Consider the following 17,214-nt stretch of genomic DNA (forward strand, 5'->3'; position numbering starts at 1 on the left):
TTAATCTTAAAAACAAAATAAGCTGTAACACATGCATATAGATGATTGCAAATATATATAAAGGAGCAGGAGTGATTGCCCTTTTTCTGCCTATAGACACTACAGCCCTGATTTTGGAGCTATTAAAGTGCAGCTCAATTTATTTAAAAAAGCAATTAAAAAATTTCCTCCCTTTTTTTTTAAAAAAAAAAAAATTGTTTTTGGATGTGAGAAGTCTTGAAATGAATAATTAATAAAATGCAAATCTATTCATTTTTCAGGAATCTTCTAAAAAAAATTTGTCACCAAGAAAAAAAAATTTTTTTCAAGTTCCAAGAACTCAGTGATAACATTGAGTTTGGCCAGGCATATGTTTAGCCAGGCATATGTTTGCCAGGCAGTTTGGCATATGTTTACATATGTCATACAGTTTGGCATATGTTTAGCCAGGTTTTTATGTTTATTATTATGTTTAGCCAGGTTATTATATGTTTAACCATATGTTTAGCCAGGATTCATAAGTTGTTCATTATTAAAAGAAAAAATTAGATTTAAAACTACAGATCATTAGTTTAATGTAGAGTGCATTTGCATCTTTCTTTATACTAAATAAAACGGTGTGTCAAATTAATATTAAAATTGATTAAAAAAATGAGATCAAACAAGTTACAAAATGTATACGAGTAGTTTATTACAACTACAAATGTAACAGCAAGAGAGAGCTAGTTAAAAATAAACACAAAAGTACAAATCAGATACATTAATTTTATTCATATCTAGGAGCCAGAATTGATGTATGAGATAACTACATTTGCTTTACATTTTAAACCAATGAAAAAATTTTTTTTCTTACATTAAAATTAAAATATCTTAGTTTCTCCAACTTTTTATTTTTTTTTCTTCTGCGATATGGAGCATATGATTCCACTCTTTATAATATTTATTATATGATGTAGCTTGCTTTTTATTTTTATTATATTCCTTTTCAGTCCTTTTTCTCTCACAGGAGTTGACAGTAACAAATATACACATTAATATTTTTTTTTTCATGAACGCTTATATATATCTGAATATAAATCAAAAGTTGTAAGAAACACGTTCGGTGTCGGGGATGTCGAATGCCTCGGCAAAGGTAAATGCTATTTCAAAAAAGTCAATCTACATCATATAATGTTGGCAGTTTCTTCAAATCACCTAAAAAAGAAAGATATAATGAATTAAGTTGTTTGTAAACATACTAACATATTTAACACTATAAAATTAAACTAGCAGTATTTTTTAATCCATACTAAAAAAATCCGCTGATTATTTCACTTGAGCTTATTATAGTAAAGGCAATTTAACATCTTTGAGTGAGAAATTATTTCTTCACTCCAACAACGATCGAATTTCAGTAGTTTAAAAATGTATTTCCTAATGGTAGCTAAGATGTTGAATTAATGTTTTAATAAATTAGCTTTTAAAAAATTTTGGTTACCAATACATATAAATTATTTAAACAGTTATATAAAAAAGTCAGATGAACTAAAGCTCAGATTAAGAAACTCGGATAAATGTTTTGAAAAAATTAGATTTGTTTCAAAATTTCTCCTTTCATTCCATAAAAAAAGTATTTAGACCAAACCTCAAATGTTGGGAGGGTATGATAATATTTTAAGATTATTACATGCATAGTTTCTTCAAAAAAATATGTATAAACAACTTTGGATATACTTTTCGTATAGGCGGATATACATAATGTATACAAACACATGAACTCCGTTAAAAGTTTTTGGTATGCTCATGAACAAAAACTTAAAATTTAACAAAAACAATAATTTTTTGTATTATTATCGATTGTAAAATGAATAGAGCGAATTATTTAAGTTTCAAAAAATTAAATTGAAAATTAATTGCAATAAAAATATTTATCAAATATTATCATTGGAATGTTCTATGTGGCTTAGAATTCAAATAGACAAAGATAAGTCAATAACTAGTTTTATATCTTCAAAAAGCTCCTAACTATCAAGAAATAAATTCTGATAAATATAATAATCAAATATAGAGCTTTATTACACTTATTAAATCTTGCTTGCCGAAAGTTCACTTTATCCAAGTCTGCAAACATGATAAAAAACAAAATCTGTATTCAATTTACTTTTTATTTTGCATAGGATGAAATCAACCCAACTTTATATACTAACTATGGGAATGTCGTTAATATACATTTTCAGCAATAAAAAATTTGTTTACACAACTTCTCATAAGAAATCTTAAGATCATTTTCAGCTGTTTTACACAAGAAATAAGTCAAATGCACACCTTTTCCTTTTGAAAATATTGCATCTTCAAAAATTGAATTTCTTTCACACATTTTAACCAGTTAGATGTGAGTCTGCCTCGATCAGGAACTTACAGGAGAGGGATTTATTAAGAATTTAATTTACTTTAATAAAAATACAACCCTTTTCCCTAAAATATATTTCCTACTAAATATTTACAGTTTTATAATTAACCATTTTACTACTAAACTAAATACTAAAAACAACTAAGCTAACATGCATCGAAAGGAGCTTTACAATCATATTACACCTAAGAATTATTAATAATTTGATATACTGTAAAAGAATTTAGAAATAGTTATTACTAGCTATTTTTTTTTTATCAAAAATCTTTTGTAACAGAATAATAATTAAAATAATTTTCTTATTTCAAAAAGTGGAAATAATTTCGAAGAATTTCAGAACCTTAGGAGCTTCACTAGTGTCAAGTTGTTCAAAAAATATTTCAAATTCCTAACATTTTCTAATTTGTTAAAAAACTAACATCTTTGGACAATTTTGCTATTTATGATTGAAAAACAAGTCATGTGTATATAAGAAAACCTAATTTATTATTTTTTTAAAATTATAATTTTAAGCTAAAAAATGGCAGAACTCTGGTACCCAACTTGATTTAACTTCCATTGCACAGAACTGAAAAACACTATTCAAAATTAAAAATAAAAAAAAAGAATTTTAGCTGAAAGATAAATTTTTCACAATCAGTAATTATTCTCTATTAATTTTAAAAATAATGCACTACTCATTCAAAGCTTCATAGCTATCTTAAATTAGACAGAATACTGTATGAAGAAATGCAACATTGCCAATTTTTCTGAAATAAAATACTTTTTACAAAGATAAGTATAATCTGAATTCACCTGAGTGAGAAAAAAAAATTAACAGACTGGAAGCTAAGTTAATTTGCAGCTGCCTTGCTAAAAATCAAAAATTTCTCAAAATATGGGAACTGAAGAACAGCTGCATGAATACTTAAATAGCCAGATATTTTGTGTGCATTAATTAAAAATTCATCATCTAACAGAAAACTTGTTTTACAGGGAAAAAACGTTTCATAATTTGATTTTTTTTTTTTTTTTTTTTTTTTTTTTTTAAATCAATGCAAGATACAGGAAATATTCTCATCTATTAATTTCATATTGTAAAACATTTCTTCATAAATGTTTTAATGCCAACTTGAAACTAAAACAATTTTTTTTTGTATCTCCCTTTTAAAGTAAATATAAAGTTCTTTAAAGTAAACATAACAGTTCAGTTAACTAATCTTTTAACATGTTTTAATTTTTATTTATTACAGATGGCTCTAATTCTGAATACTTTTAAGATGACAGAGAAAAGAAAAAATACTCTGGATTTGCAGATATGTAGCAACAAAAAAATATATATATTTAACATTTTTAAAATTATGCAACGAATTATTAATTTTAAAAGTTAAATTTTTTTTTATATATTAATTTTGTTTAACTTCTCACTATTGTAATTTGCCACCATTATCTATTTATTGTAGTGAATACTACTATCTCACATTATCTACTACTACCTAAATCATTATCCATATCAAAAAACGTAATAGCAATTGGCCTCCTAAAAAATGCAGGTTTTAAAATTTTTTTATCCTCAAACTGATTGACATTTCATTTTTTCATTATCTCATTTAAATCAGAAATAAAGAATCACTTTCTCGATGTCATGTTTTATCTCAAGGATTTAATCAATTGCTTTCGTGAGTTGAAATTACAATATATCTCTATTTCTGTTTGAATTTATTAATAATCTTATAATTCATGTAGTATTCCAATAAAAATTTTAATAGGTCGTGAAAAAATATTGTAACTTATTTTCATCTGCCATACTTATATATAAATCTGGACAGACCAAGCCAGATATTTTGCAATTACAGACATTCCCTTGGAGCTCCAAAAGTGAAGAAATTTTTTTTAAATATTATGGTAAAAAAGATTTTGCAGTTTTAAATTCCTTTATAACTATTTACATTTCTCTCATTAAACTTAAATGGAAAATCTGGCACTTTGAAGTTACTTCGTTCTGACTTAACTCAAAAACTATTAAATAAAACAATGCAATTTCGTACAATTCCAGAAGTAATGTGGTAATTAATTTCGGACAATTTATTTCAGTTTTGCAAAAACTATTAGCAGCAGAATTATATATGTACACCCAAGACCAAAAAATTTATCTCTTTTTAAAATTTCAAATTAGTTGACAAATACAAAATTAAATATTTAGTTTTGGTTAAATTCTTCCTATGGGTTTGACACTCTGTTTCCTTTCTTTGACATCTGACAATATTTTTCCACTATACTTTAGTGATACTATTAACTTTCAATAGAAATCTTTCAGATTTGAATTTTAAAACACACGTTATTTTAAATTTTCCTTCATGTTGAACTTGATAGTGCAATCCATTTGCTTACAGTGCAAATCCATGGATAAAAATCTGAGCAAAATGAGTAAATAATGTTTCTCTTTCTCTATGTTAATTTTCTAAAATCATTCAAATTGTATAATTAAATATAAACCTTATTAATTTCTTCAAATTACCCAGTATAATATTACCTTCCGCAGATCCATTTTTGGGTCAATCCTTGGTAGCTAACTAATCAAACGTGCTTCAGTACTGCAGTAAGAACGAGATGTAAAAAATCCCTCTATTTACGTTTCTAACTCAGTTTGAGCTTCTGTTTTCATATTTTGTAACCTGGCAATCTTCTTACGAAATTATTTTAAATATTCTTGAATGATTGCGGTGTGTGTAAGTTCATTTGAATTTGCTATCCGTTTGCTATTTTCGTTTCAATTTTTTTAGAGCTCCTCAAATTATTGTACTTATATTTTGCTTTGGCAATGATTGTGTGGGCTGAGGAAGATATATCTTTTTGTTTTCCAACTTATTAATATATATATTTTTTAATTTTTTTAAAAAAATATTTTATTTTCATTATTTTTCTTCTCTTTTTATAAATTTTTATTATTTTCCATGTTTTCTCAATATTTTTAACTTGAATATATAGATGTTTAAAAAAGTAGCGTCAGTTTAACTGCAGCTCTTAAAAAAGACCAAAATACAGCATTTCCAGGCACAATATTTTCAAAATATTTTGGATCAAGAGGACTCACTAGGAGCAACTTTATAGGGTGCCCCTTTCTAGTCAGCACCAAGTCGAGGACCCCAGAAATGTGCCTTTTTATATAGTTCACATTTTTTCCCTGTATTTGGTATTAATGGAATGGATAAAATGTATGGGAAACCTAACGTTAGAAGAAGAAAATTCCTTGAATATTTTAGGTTTTCGAAGAAAAGCTCACAGAGATATAAATCCTAAAAGTAAATTTAAAAAAAAGTAATAAAGTGGAAATTTACTTGACTTTTTTTCTCCCCTAAGGAAATAAAATTTCCTGAGAATCGCTGGTTTTCTCTGAGCTATTGGAACATTTCAAAAATTAATTATTATGCTCAATTTTTAATTATAATAATATTTTGAAGAATAAATAATAAAAAATAAAAAAAATAAAATAAAAAACAGATTAGTTGAGCAAATAACAAATTAAGGGTAGAAAGCAATATCTCCTGCATTTTTTTTTATTATTAAAATATGCATTTTTGAAAAAATTTTAATTATGAACAATTTCTGTATTGAAACCATAAATCCTTAATAGAAACTCGTCGCAGGAATGGTTTATTTTAATCACAGACCATAGACACATTAGCTTACTTTAATGTCAAGCAGAATTCATTGAAGTTTAAAATAGTGCAAAAACAGGAATTAGCTGCCAATAACTGTGAAACATAATTTAGGTTAAGTTCCTGTCCCAAACAGAGCTGTAAATTAAATTTGGCCAAAATAATAATGAAAAAAAAAATTTCAAAAAATTGGAGAGTAGACAGTTAGCATTTCTAAACTATTTCTAAATCAGCAACTAATTTTCCTCAGGAAAAAGAAAAAAATTGGATCATGAAAAAATGTGATATATCATCATCATGGCTATTAATGCTGAAAGAATAAGGCAAAGCATCTGAAAACATTGTCACCTTTGCGTGTATTTCTGCGTATAGACCGTGGAACATTGTTGCTGTAAATATAAATCTTTTTAAAACCATTGTTTATAAGTTTCCTCAATTGGCAAAGTTATCTGTTGACAAATTTTGAAACAAGTTTAGCTAATATAGCTCTGGTTTCCTTAACGAAATGTAGAAAACACACTTTTCTCTCCATCTAAATTTCTTTGATTGATAAAAATCTTTGATCATTTTTGAGAAACTTGGTAATTTCACGTTCTGAAACTAGTTGGATAACGATCATAAACTGATGATATTTATCCAATGTTTATTTGTATGTGATATTGAATTTAAAAAAAAAAAAACAATGAATAAAAACACCTATTAAAATAGACAGTAATTACAAAACATTTAAATACACAAAATGCATGCTATAAAAGTATAAATCACATAAAGAAATTAAAAAAAAAAAAAAGAAGAAATGAAAAAAAAGAAAAAAACTTCAAGCACAGGATATAATAATTTGAGAACTACAGGCAGAAAGTTTAAAAGGTAAGGGGGAATTATGGAAATAAGTGCAAGGAGCCATTGCAGCCGGTGATACATAACATGAAAGCAATTAAAATAGAGCCGAATTTTAAACAGCAAAAGCAATTTGTATGTGCTCACTCGCAATGGATACTTTCACTTTTAATTGACTTTAAAAGACAAAAACATTCATTTTCAACAGTAAAAGCTCAACTATGCAAAATTCTTTTTAGCTTAATTACTAATATTTTATTACGCTAACTTACCAAGCAATAAGCGAGCAGCTTAAATAAAAGCTTAGTACACATTCTATGAACTTAGCAACATTTAACATCAAAATAGCATAACCGTAAAAAAAGAATTTAGAACATGTAAAAAAGTAAAATATACATTACCATCTCAAAGTGATGTTCTTAATGGCACAAGGAAAATAATCCAGAAAATGTAACCATTTTATTTCACATGAATTAAAAAGTAATAAAACATTTAAGAGATAAAATAGAAGAATAAAGAACGAAAACCATTTTTGCTTCAGCATCTTACATATTTCGATCAATAGTAACGCTGTAGTCGAGGACAGTTTGCATGAATACCAACTGAAAGGCCCATTAACAGGCGTTTGTTGTTTGAACATTTTAACTTGCAATTGAAATACAGACTTGAAATTTATCTATGAGAGTGATTCAACTCAGTTAAACCACTTAATTTTCTTGCTAACTATCCCTACTGCAGTTAGCCTTAAACAGTCACTTCTGAACTGAGAACGACAACCACCAGCAGTCATTCAAAAATTTTTAATAAACTGAAAAAGCACTGCAGTTCCAAAATTGCGATGGAAGAAATCATATAAATAAGATTTGTTTTATAAAAATAAAACAGAAAATGAGAAAAAAAAATCCATTTGATTCAAGTTTGCATAACTCAACATTGGAGTTTTACTTTTAAGCATAGCCAAGCTTTTACCATTTTAAGCCAGATAATTTGCCTTTTTCTTAAAATAAATGTTTTAACTACAGTAAAACCTTGTTATTGTCTATCAGGAGGGGTTACTGTGAAACGCACAGCAAATTGTTACATCATGCGCTTGAAGTCCGAATTTACCTGTTATTCGCTGTAGTCAAATCTCCTCTAGCATAGGGAGCTGTGGCAGCCTGTTTAGGTTGCTCATCGCGTCTTCTTATTGGGCTATGTGGCAAGAAAATTTTGTGTCAAAAACCAAAAAGTAGGGTTCAAAAATATTTTTCCTTAAACCAAATTATTAAAAACAACTCTTAGATAACACTTTAAAATTACTTTTGAATTAAATAATGTTAATACATGATTAGTTGGCTTATTTTAAAATTTAAACAAAAAAAAATATATATATTTTGCAGCCTTTAGTTTTAATACCACAGTCAAACTTGATCGCTCACTTCTGCAGAAATATCAATATTGTTTTAGCAATGAAAACACTCATTCAAACCTTTAGCACGCAAACACAAAAGAAAACAAATTTTAAACAATTTAGATTTCAGATCAGTGTAAAATGCAAGCAAGGTTAATACCGGTGGGAGGATGATCAAGTTTTACTGGATATAAAATATAAAGGCTACTCGTACTACTTTGTCCTATTTGTTAAAATTTCAAGGTTTTACAGTAGTAAAAAAATTTATGTTATTATGCCACAATAGCTCAGAAAAAAAGCGACTTGCACTTTTAATGGGCAAGAGATAAACTACCAAAAAAAATAATAATTAATTAGCTGTGAATATACTGCAAGTAAAAAGATAATTACTCCTCCAAACCAAATTTTTTAGGAAAAAAAAATTTCTTCTCAGACTAAATTACTCTTAATGCAGTTTTCTCAACTATTCTCCAACATTACTCATTCCCATGTATGTAACCCCTTTTAATGTCTAAAAGCACTTTAAAATGAAGATAACATTTATACTCATGCGAGGATGGAAACATCTAAACCATGCAAATTATAAAAATAAAAAGATTTTTCTAATATATAAATGAAATGCATAAAAACTTGCAGGCTAATCACAGCTATAAATAAAGATCTTAAGGAATTAAAAAAAAAAGTAACGAATCTATATCTACTAAAATTCTTGATAATTTTAAATACTTCTACTAGGAAAAAAGGGACAAGGTAACACATAATTACATGCATTACTTAAATTTTACATGCAAAGTAATATAAATTAGAATAACAATAAAGAATTCTGGACACTTACCCAAAACCCTGTCCATAGTATTGACCATAGGGATACTGCATGCCTTGCATAAACTGGCCAGCTTGCATTTGGGGATAACCTTGGGGATACCAATAACCCATTTGTTGGTAAGGGTAAGTATATTGTGCAGCTATGCTTTGGAAAGCCTCATGATTGTCCTAAAAACAAATACATCCACCAAAAATATAAACTAATGTTTAATAAGAGGAAAAATTATTTTCTTTAAAATAGTGTACCGTTAATCTATTTAAAATTAAAAGATTTGTAAATAAGAGAATAATTTCTGACTAAATCTATAAATTAACCGCATCTAACAATTAATGTAAAAAATAAGGTAAATAGCAGTGGAATATTTTCAAAATTTCCTTTTCAGCTATATATGTTTAAACAAATTACTTTTTACAAAAAAAAATGCTGTTCACTAACCACATTCAAAATACACGCAATTTGCTTGTCAATACAGTAAAAAGAAATAGATAAAAGGAAAAATAGCAACAAAAAAAAAAAACAATATTATCTACTAATAATACAAACAAAAAACTCTTTAATAAAATTAAGCCTTGCATAGTTTTAGAATGTTATGACAGTTTATTTTAAACTGATTTATTAAAACACAAACTTTAAAAATCATAAAATTCTATATCATTGTTCTAAATAGGATTAGAAATTCTTGCGCTTTGCAACATAAACTAAATGTTTCAGAAAAACAAACAGCTGTCAGTACTTTAAAGTCACAAGTAACTCTGATAATAATCACATTTAATTTTAAGATACTTTCATAAACTTTAGATGTGTCATAATTTCCTAAGATAGTACGTGCTATTATTCCTTATGAAGTTCATTTAATTCTAACTGGATTTTGATTTGAAACAAAAGAAAAATTTATATTAGGTTTTATTTACCTGTTGCTGCTGTTGGTTATTTGGATCTCCAGCTTCTTTACCCCAAGAGCATTTAACTGTCTGACCATTAATTTCTGTGTTGTGGGTTGATACTATGGCATGGGTAGCAGATTCTTTTGTACCAAATCTGAAAATAATAAGGCAAGAACGATACGATCAGGAATTGAAGAGCAATATTTTTCTTTTCTTATTAAGTTAACAAGGATTACTACAAGGGTCGGCATTTTAATTCTTATTTTCATGAAGCATTTTAGCACATTCCAAATTTTTATGAAAAACTAAAATATTGAAGTAAAATATTTACCAAAAAGTTGAATTTTAATTTTCTATATGTTGTTATGTGTAGTAACATATATGTTGCGTGCACTTTTTAAATTGAATCTAAAAAAAATTGCAAAAGATATTTTTTTGATGATGCTTATTTTGCTTCTGCAAATGTGGAGGTAAAGAATAGTGACCTGTTAAAAGTCCCAAAAGAAAATCATTCAATTTATTACAATGTGGTAAATATCAGTAATATTTTAGTTTAGCACAGTTGTTTTAAAAGATAAGAGATTTTTTTTATCTATTTTATAAAAAAATTTCTAAACCATTAAAGACCTCACAATAATGCAATAATATATCTGCAATTCCTTGAAGTGCAGCAAAAAAAAAAAAAAAAAAAAAAAAAAAAAAAAAAAAAAAAAAAAAAAATTTGAATACTTCCAATAAGGTTTAGCAATAGTTCCGGATGAAATTGTTGAGAGACGACGACAGAACAAGGAAGGTAATTGTGAAATAGTAAAGATGAAATTAAATCAAATATTAACACTATTATTTGAAAGACATAAATGAAAGTAGCCAGAGATATAACTGGGATTTTTCTCAGACTAAAAATGCTAGACATTTTTGCTAAAGTGAAAGTCACTGTCATAAGCATAAAATTTAATTCATTAAAATAGAGAAAAAAAAATTTTGGCTAGTGCCAATCTAATAACAAAATATATGAAGTGTTTAATGATTCAATTTGTTTAATAGCTTTTTAAAGTAAATTTTATTTTTAATATATCTTCTATTATTACTGTATGCTGTTATAGATTTAATAATAAAATTATTTCATTATCTTTACGATATACTATGAATTCGCCCATCCGGGGGGGGGNAAAAAAAAAAAAAAAAAAAAAAAAAAAAAAAAAAAAAAAAAAAAAAAAAAAAAACATATTTGGCCTTTGTTGAATAGGAAATAAAATATAAGTGAAAAAATATAAACTAAAAATAATAAGTAGTAACTTTAACTGTTCCTCATTCAATTTCTTTATCCCCTTTTTTATATTAAAACCCTTCATTTGTTCACAAGGGTTGCTATAGTGGAGTTACGATGTAGAGGGAAACGGCAAAATAAAATCAAGGATGTCTCAAAAAGGCACCATATTATGAATTGGTATACCTTTAAAAAATCAGTATGGCATGGAATCTAAATAACTAAATAATATTAGCATCGCGCTAATAATACATTTTAAGCATAAAAATATTGCTGCAATATAAACAGAGAGAAAAAGATGTTTCATTTTTGATAATTTACACAACCTAGGTAGAAATACTTCCCCATCAATTTGTTTTTCAAACAAATTTGCTCCATTTTACTTCAATATGTGTTTACCCAAACAAAACTATCTGCCATCACCGCACTTAAGATTCGTTAGTTACGAATTTTTGAAGGATACACAAAACAACTAAATGTGAAAAACTCTGGAACAAATATTATATTTGAATTACTCCTTAGCTTTATTTTTGCAAAAAAGACCTACATACATCTAAACAAATAACTTTTTTTTAAAATATCTTACCGAATAAAAGCATAGCCTTTGTCTTTAAAAACTCTAACTTCTTGTATTTGTCCAAAAGCACTAAAAGTTTTTTGCATTAACTCATCTGAAAAAGGGAAAAAGAATACATAAAATTCAAATTAAGCAAGTTGTTTTTTAAAAATTTTTTTATTTTTCAATGAAAAAAACTTACCAGTAAGTCCTTGAGCTATTCCCCCGCAATATACAGTACAATTTGTTGGGCTTGACTGATTATAAACTTCATCAAATGTAAGGAGTTTGGCAATAGCTGAAGGAAAAGAGAACAAGAAATTAAAATACATGGCAAATTAAATAATTGTGGAAAAGTAAATTTAAAATAATTTTAGAAAAAGGGTGAAAAAGCAACATAACTTACAATCACTTTGTGATCTATTTGCAGGCGGTTTTCTCGTTGCCCAATTTGTTCGAATAGCCCTACTTCCTAACCATTGACCATTCATAACATTAATTGCATTTTCAGCATCCTGCAAAAAATATAAACATTTTAATTAAAAATAGCTCAAAAGTTAAATGTTACTTAAAAATCAAAATGGTGGTGGAAATAGGAAGTAAAAAATACCTTACAACAAAAATTAAAAAAATTAAATAGAAAAGCATGTCAAACTATCTTGAACAAAAAGAAAGCATATTTTACATAAACATTATTTATATACTTATTCCCCCCCTCCCTGCTATATGTGCACATTGACAGTGAAACTAACTGTAAAGCTTAAAATATAAATACTGTATAAAAAATAAATACTAAATAAAAAAATCAATGAAGTAGAAATATTAAGAAAAAATAGACTTTTAACATAGAATTTTCTTTTAATTTTTTCCTCCCTTGGAGATTCCAAGCTACTATTTTTAAATATTTATAAACAAATATTCTGATCAACAATTTACATTTCATAATTTAGGAAATTTTTTTTTCACCTGGGTGAAAAAGCTAATGATTAATTTTTACTTTCTGCATTTAGACCATTCAGTAATGGAGCATCCTTGCAAAAATGCTCCATTACTGCATAAGTTACTGTACTTTTTCATTAACATTAAATTTAACTTTTATCTTTTATTCAAATTGTTATAAAGTTATTATATAAACACAACACAAATTTATAATAAATTTAAACTAAGGAAAAACGTTTAGACTTTTGGCGAAGTTTTCACCTTTTTCCTCTGTGCCATGAAATATAAACCATGCATTAATCTGTACCAAAAACGGGAAAAGGTCAAAATTGGTATAATTCTGAGACGGTTAGTTTTTAAAATAAGAGAATACTAAATTAAAATGTTAAAAGTACTTATCTTAAAAACATCAAAAGAACTTTGTAAAAGTAACTGCCCTTCTTAAACTTGCTCAAAACAAATCCAAAGATAATTGATGCCTGTAACTTGAAACGAAACTAACCCTTTTTCTTTCCTAACGGTTTCTTCTGTTCATTTACGGATCCTCCCACCCGACTAGAAACATCTTAACCGATCGTTAGAAAAAAATAATTAAAAAAAAGAACTTTAAAAAAAAACTTTTCATGGACGAAAATTAGTTTAAAAATCAAAATAGTAAGTCACAAATATATTAAAAACAAATCGAAAGCTGCACAAATTAAAGAAAGACGATCTTTTAATATTTACAATGGAAGTAAATAATCAAATAGCATCGTAAACAACTTTAACAAAGTACAAATTTAAGATAGCAAACGATCTTGTGACATAAACTTCGAACTTATAACGAAAATAATGTAATTAATTGCGAAAAATAGTGCCATAAATTATCACTCTTACAACCACATAAGGGTAGACACCTGCTTATGTTTACGTAGTTCGTTCTTACGACGAAAATGAAGTCACAGTTGGTGTAAACTCAACATATGAGTCGAGCTAAAAAATTTCTAAATTCAAAACATTGCACATTGTTCTTTCTAGATCAGTGGTTTCCAACTGGCGGTCCGAGGGTCACATTCGGCCAGCGAAACCTTTTTTTGTGGCCTGTGAACTAAAACATATTGGCTGTCATTTTTTGCGGGCAATTTTCGTAAAAAATCTATGAGTTTAAAATATTTTTCTTTTGTTAAAAAAATCCAATTTCTTTGTTTCTGTGAAATTGAACATACCAAAGGTGCAAAAAAAATTTTTTTTCTCAGGTTTTGCATCTAAGAAAATATTTATTATTATTATTTGTAATTCAATACTTTTGTTTTATACAACTTGATAAAAATCTGACAGTAATGTTTAATGTTCCTTGAAACATTAAAAGAGTCCTATATAAAATTTAGATAAAGTTGCGGCCTGCCATTTGACTGTGTTTTTAATTGCGGCCCACGGCCTCATGTAAGTTGGATACCCCTCTTCTAGATGATATATTTGTCTTCAAAAATGCGATGCTTCCTCAAATAAAATTTCTTGTATAAATATTATAAATGACTATTACTATAAGCTAATTGTATATATATATTAAAATAGTTTTTGAAAGCGGTAAATTGATACAGGGTTATTCATATGTATCTCATTGTTTATGCTTCATCGATATTTCCAATCAACGAATGCCCTACTATATTACCGGTGAATAAGTCCTTGGTTTTCGTAAAATTTCGGGCGTATGTAAAGTCGACTTAAACACAATTTGCATTTAGCTTTTAAAACACTATATGTGATGATGCATATATTTACAAACTGCATAAAACACATTAAAACATTTTATGCCATTTTCAGAAATAGCACAATAAAAGCTAGATAAAAAATGGACGAAACTAACAACGATAATTGTAATGAATTCAAAACAGTTATAGAAATAGCATAGATTTAATAGCATAGCATAGATTTAATAGCATAGATCACTAAAAATTTTTTATTACAGAACGACAAGGCCTTTAACGAATAGTTTTAACATTAGCACTTTTCGAAGTTCTACAGTATACATACGCTGTTTAGTATGACCCCCATTATAATGACCCACACATGAAGTCCCGTTTGCTGTTTCATAATTGCAATGTTACTTTAAAGTCATTAGAACGTCCGCACTGAACCGTTCATTCCAATATAGCAACCAAAATTTATTCATTACATTTCGAAAAAGTTTCTAATTATTTAAAGCATGATTTGATTTGATGTTACTACACAATAAACATCTTGAATCGCTTTGAATAAATCAAAAGTAAACATGAATTCTAATCCTAATTTAAAGGGGCCTGTCTAGGTTTTTCTGAGAGATACCTATTTTGTGAAAATTTAGACATAATTCGTGAAAAATTAAAAATTATATTAAAAAAATCAACACAAAAATATTGATTTATCGTTTCTTAAGGAATACAAAATTAAAATTTCAAGAAAAAGTATTTTGTGAAACTACCGTTTTTCCTCAAGTTGAATTTGTGAAGGTACCGCTCAACGGTAGTAAATCCAGCCTGGACAGACCCCTGTTTATGGACAATCATATACTGTGTAAATTTCTTTTCAAAGGATACAATAAAGGTATCAACCATATCTTCCTTGTTTTAAAATTATACTCACTCTTTTTGTAAAATGTCAGTCCCGGTTTATTTTAGTTAAAACATGCGGTAATCGCTGTAGGGGTGGGATTTTAGGGTTAGTAAATTCACTTTGCTTTTAGGATTTCACCTTGAGTTGTAACATTTAAAGCATTTGTGCCTGCCGTACGTTTGGGACGCTTCCTCTAAAATTTTCGTAAGGGAACAACATAGAACTCATCAAAATTTGACAATACACACCCTGAGTATTCGTTCTTAACATATATCTATAGGTGGGAGCACATTTTCAAAATTATAATGGTGATAAAAAAAAGGTATAAATTTTTATCATTCTATAAATAATGTTATTTATTAGATAAAACATTATTATTAAATAAGTGTTTTTCCCCTCTATAGTTGTTTTCGAGAGTTTAGATATTGTCCTTATTTTGGGAAGGTAGGCATGAAAGGGTAAGTGTTTTAGTGTTACAACATTTCATCTCAATAACTCATTTCAACATGTATTCTTGCATATTTACTAATTAAAATAAAAATTTACTTTTCTAAATTATATATACAGAAATTTTTTTCATCAATTTTACTTTGTTTTTAAAAGAAGTAAATTTTAAAAATTTTTTGCAATGTTTTGGAAATTTTTTTTTAAAAAAAATCATTTATTTACAAATAAAAAATATTTTACAGCAAACTGTAACATTAAAGATAGTGAGAATTGAGAAAATATTTCATAATTTCACAAAAATTATAAAGTATTTTAAATTTTTGTTTTTTTATCACTAAAATTGAGAAAAGGAAAGTATCTCTGAAAATATTAAAATATTTTAATGAAACTGTCATAAAATAAAGCATCTTAAACAACGTATCATGTTACACATATAATAAAAAGTTAACATTTAAATTTAATAATACCTGAAATATTTCTTTGTAAGAACGAAATATATGAAACGTGACTCTTGTCTCATATATTGGTTTTTGAAATTTTTTATGTAAACGCTTATCGGTGTTCCATACGACGGTCTAAGTCTAAGAGTGGTTGCTGTCATTTTTATTTGGGTTAGAAAGCGCAATTCAAAATACTTATATATATAGTTTGTGTTCCATCCTTCTGAAAACTGTTAGACTCCTTAAGTTTTAAACGAGAAATATATTTAACGTATTAATTATGAAAGACCAGGTTGACCTATGACTAAAACACGCAGATACAAAGTGCAAGATTTAATTAGAAATTATGGAGTAAATCAAAATAGTCAAGGCGAATAAAACACAGTTACGGCTGCAGAAATGATGGTAGAAATATCACTAGAAAGTGCAGTGTAAATGCAAAATTCGAATGTATATTAAAAAACATACAAAATAACTAAATTTTATATTTTGGAATGAAGCTAATATTCTTTTACTGTAAACGACTTGTACCCTTTCGTGTCAAGCATCTGAAAATTAGGACTGATTTTTGATTTTTATGAAACAAATATTTTTAAAAGTTTAGTTTTTTTTTTTTAACCTCTATTTGACGCCATCAAGAAGAATATTAAGTTGAAAAAAACTCGGGCTCTCAAACGGCATATGTTTACTTAAAGTCAAACTTTATTTTTCTACGTTGGAATTAGTTAAAAACCTTTATATTTTTCCAACTTTTTCTCCCATGTTCTAAAATTTTCCAGACTGTCACAAACGTGGAGTACTCTCCTTGAATCAGTGAGCAGTGTAGTGTAATTTAGAAGTATGATACTCCCTCCTCGTTTATACAGTTTTCACCTCTCCAAATAGTACCGTTTTTTTTTTTTTTTTTTTTTTTTTTTTTTTTTTGTAAACAACGAGTTAATTAACACTCAAAGTTTAATGTGCCTAGGTATATAATTACGCGCCAGATTTCTGAAGGCCCTATTATGAACACAATTACATGCCGCTTCAAGAGATTTTTCTTAAGTGTAAA

At 27.2% G+C, this 17,214-nt stretch overlaps 1 protein-coding gene across 9 annotated transcripts in view; it reads right to left on the reverse strand.

The window, feature by feature from the left end:
* Positions 1 to 730: 730 nt before the first annotated feature.
* Positions 731 to 17,214, reverse strand: part of LOC107445231 (nucleolysin TIAR) — a 99,319-nt gene continuing 82,835 nt past the window's right edge. For 3 of the 9 annotated variants that reach the window (XM_043039964.2, XM_071186441.1, XM_043039763.1), the window contains 8 exons: positions 12,173 to 12,281; positions 11,969 to 12,064; positions 11,797 to 11,881; positions 9,971 to 10,097; positions 9,069 to 9,226; positions 7,951 to 8,034; positions 5,686 to 5,745; positions 731 to 1,173 (listed from right to left, as the gene is read on the reverse strand). In XM_043039964.2, coding sequence (XP_042895898.1) covers positions 5,703 to 5,745; positions 7,951 to 8,034; positions 9,069 to 9,226; positions 9,971 to 10,097; positions 11,797 to 11,881; positions 11,969 to 12,064; positions 12,173 to 12,281 — 702 coding nt within the window. In that variant the 3' untranslated portion in view covers positions 731 to 1,173; positions 5,686 to 5,702. The remainder of the gene's footprint in view (positions 1,174 to 5,685; positions 5,746 to 7,950; positions 8,035 to 9,068; positions 9,227 to 9,970; positions 10,098 to 11,796; positions 11,882 to 11,968; positions 12,065 to 12,172; positions 12,282 to 17,214) is intronic. The other 6 variants (XM_071186438.1, XM_043039810.2, XM_071186439.1 and 3 more) reach the window with 3 other exon arrangements.

Source organism: Parasteatoda tepidariorum, chromosome 10 (genome assembly GCF_043381705.1).
Source record: "Parasteatoda tepidariorum isolate YZ-2023 chromosome 10, CAS_Ptep_4.0, whole genome shotgun sequence".
NCBI lineage: Eukaryota > Metazoa > Arthropoda > Arachnida > Araneae > Theridiidae > Parasteatoda > Parasteatoda tepidariorum.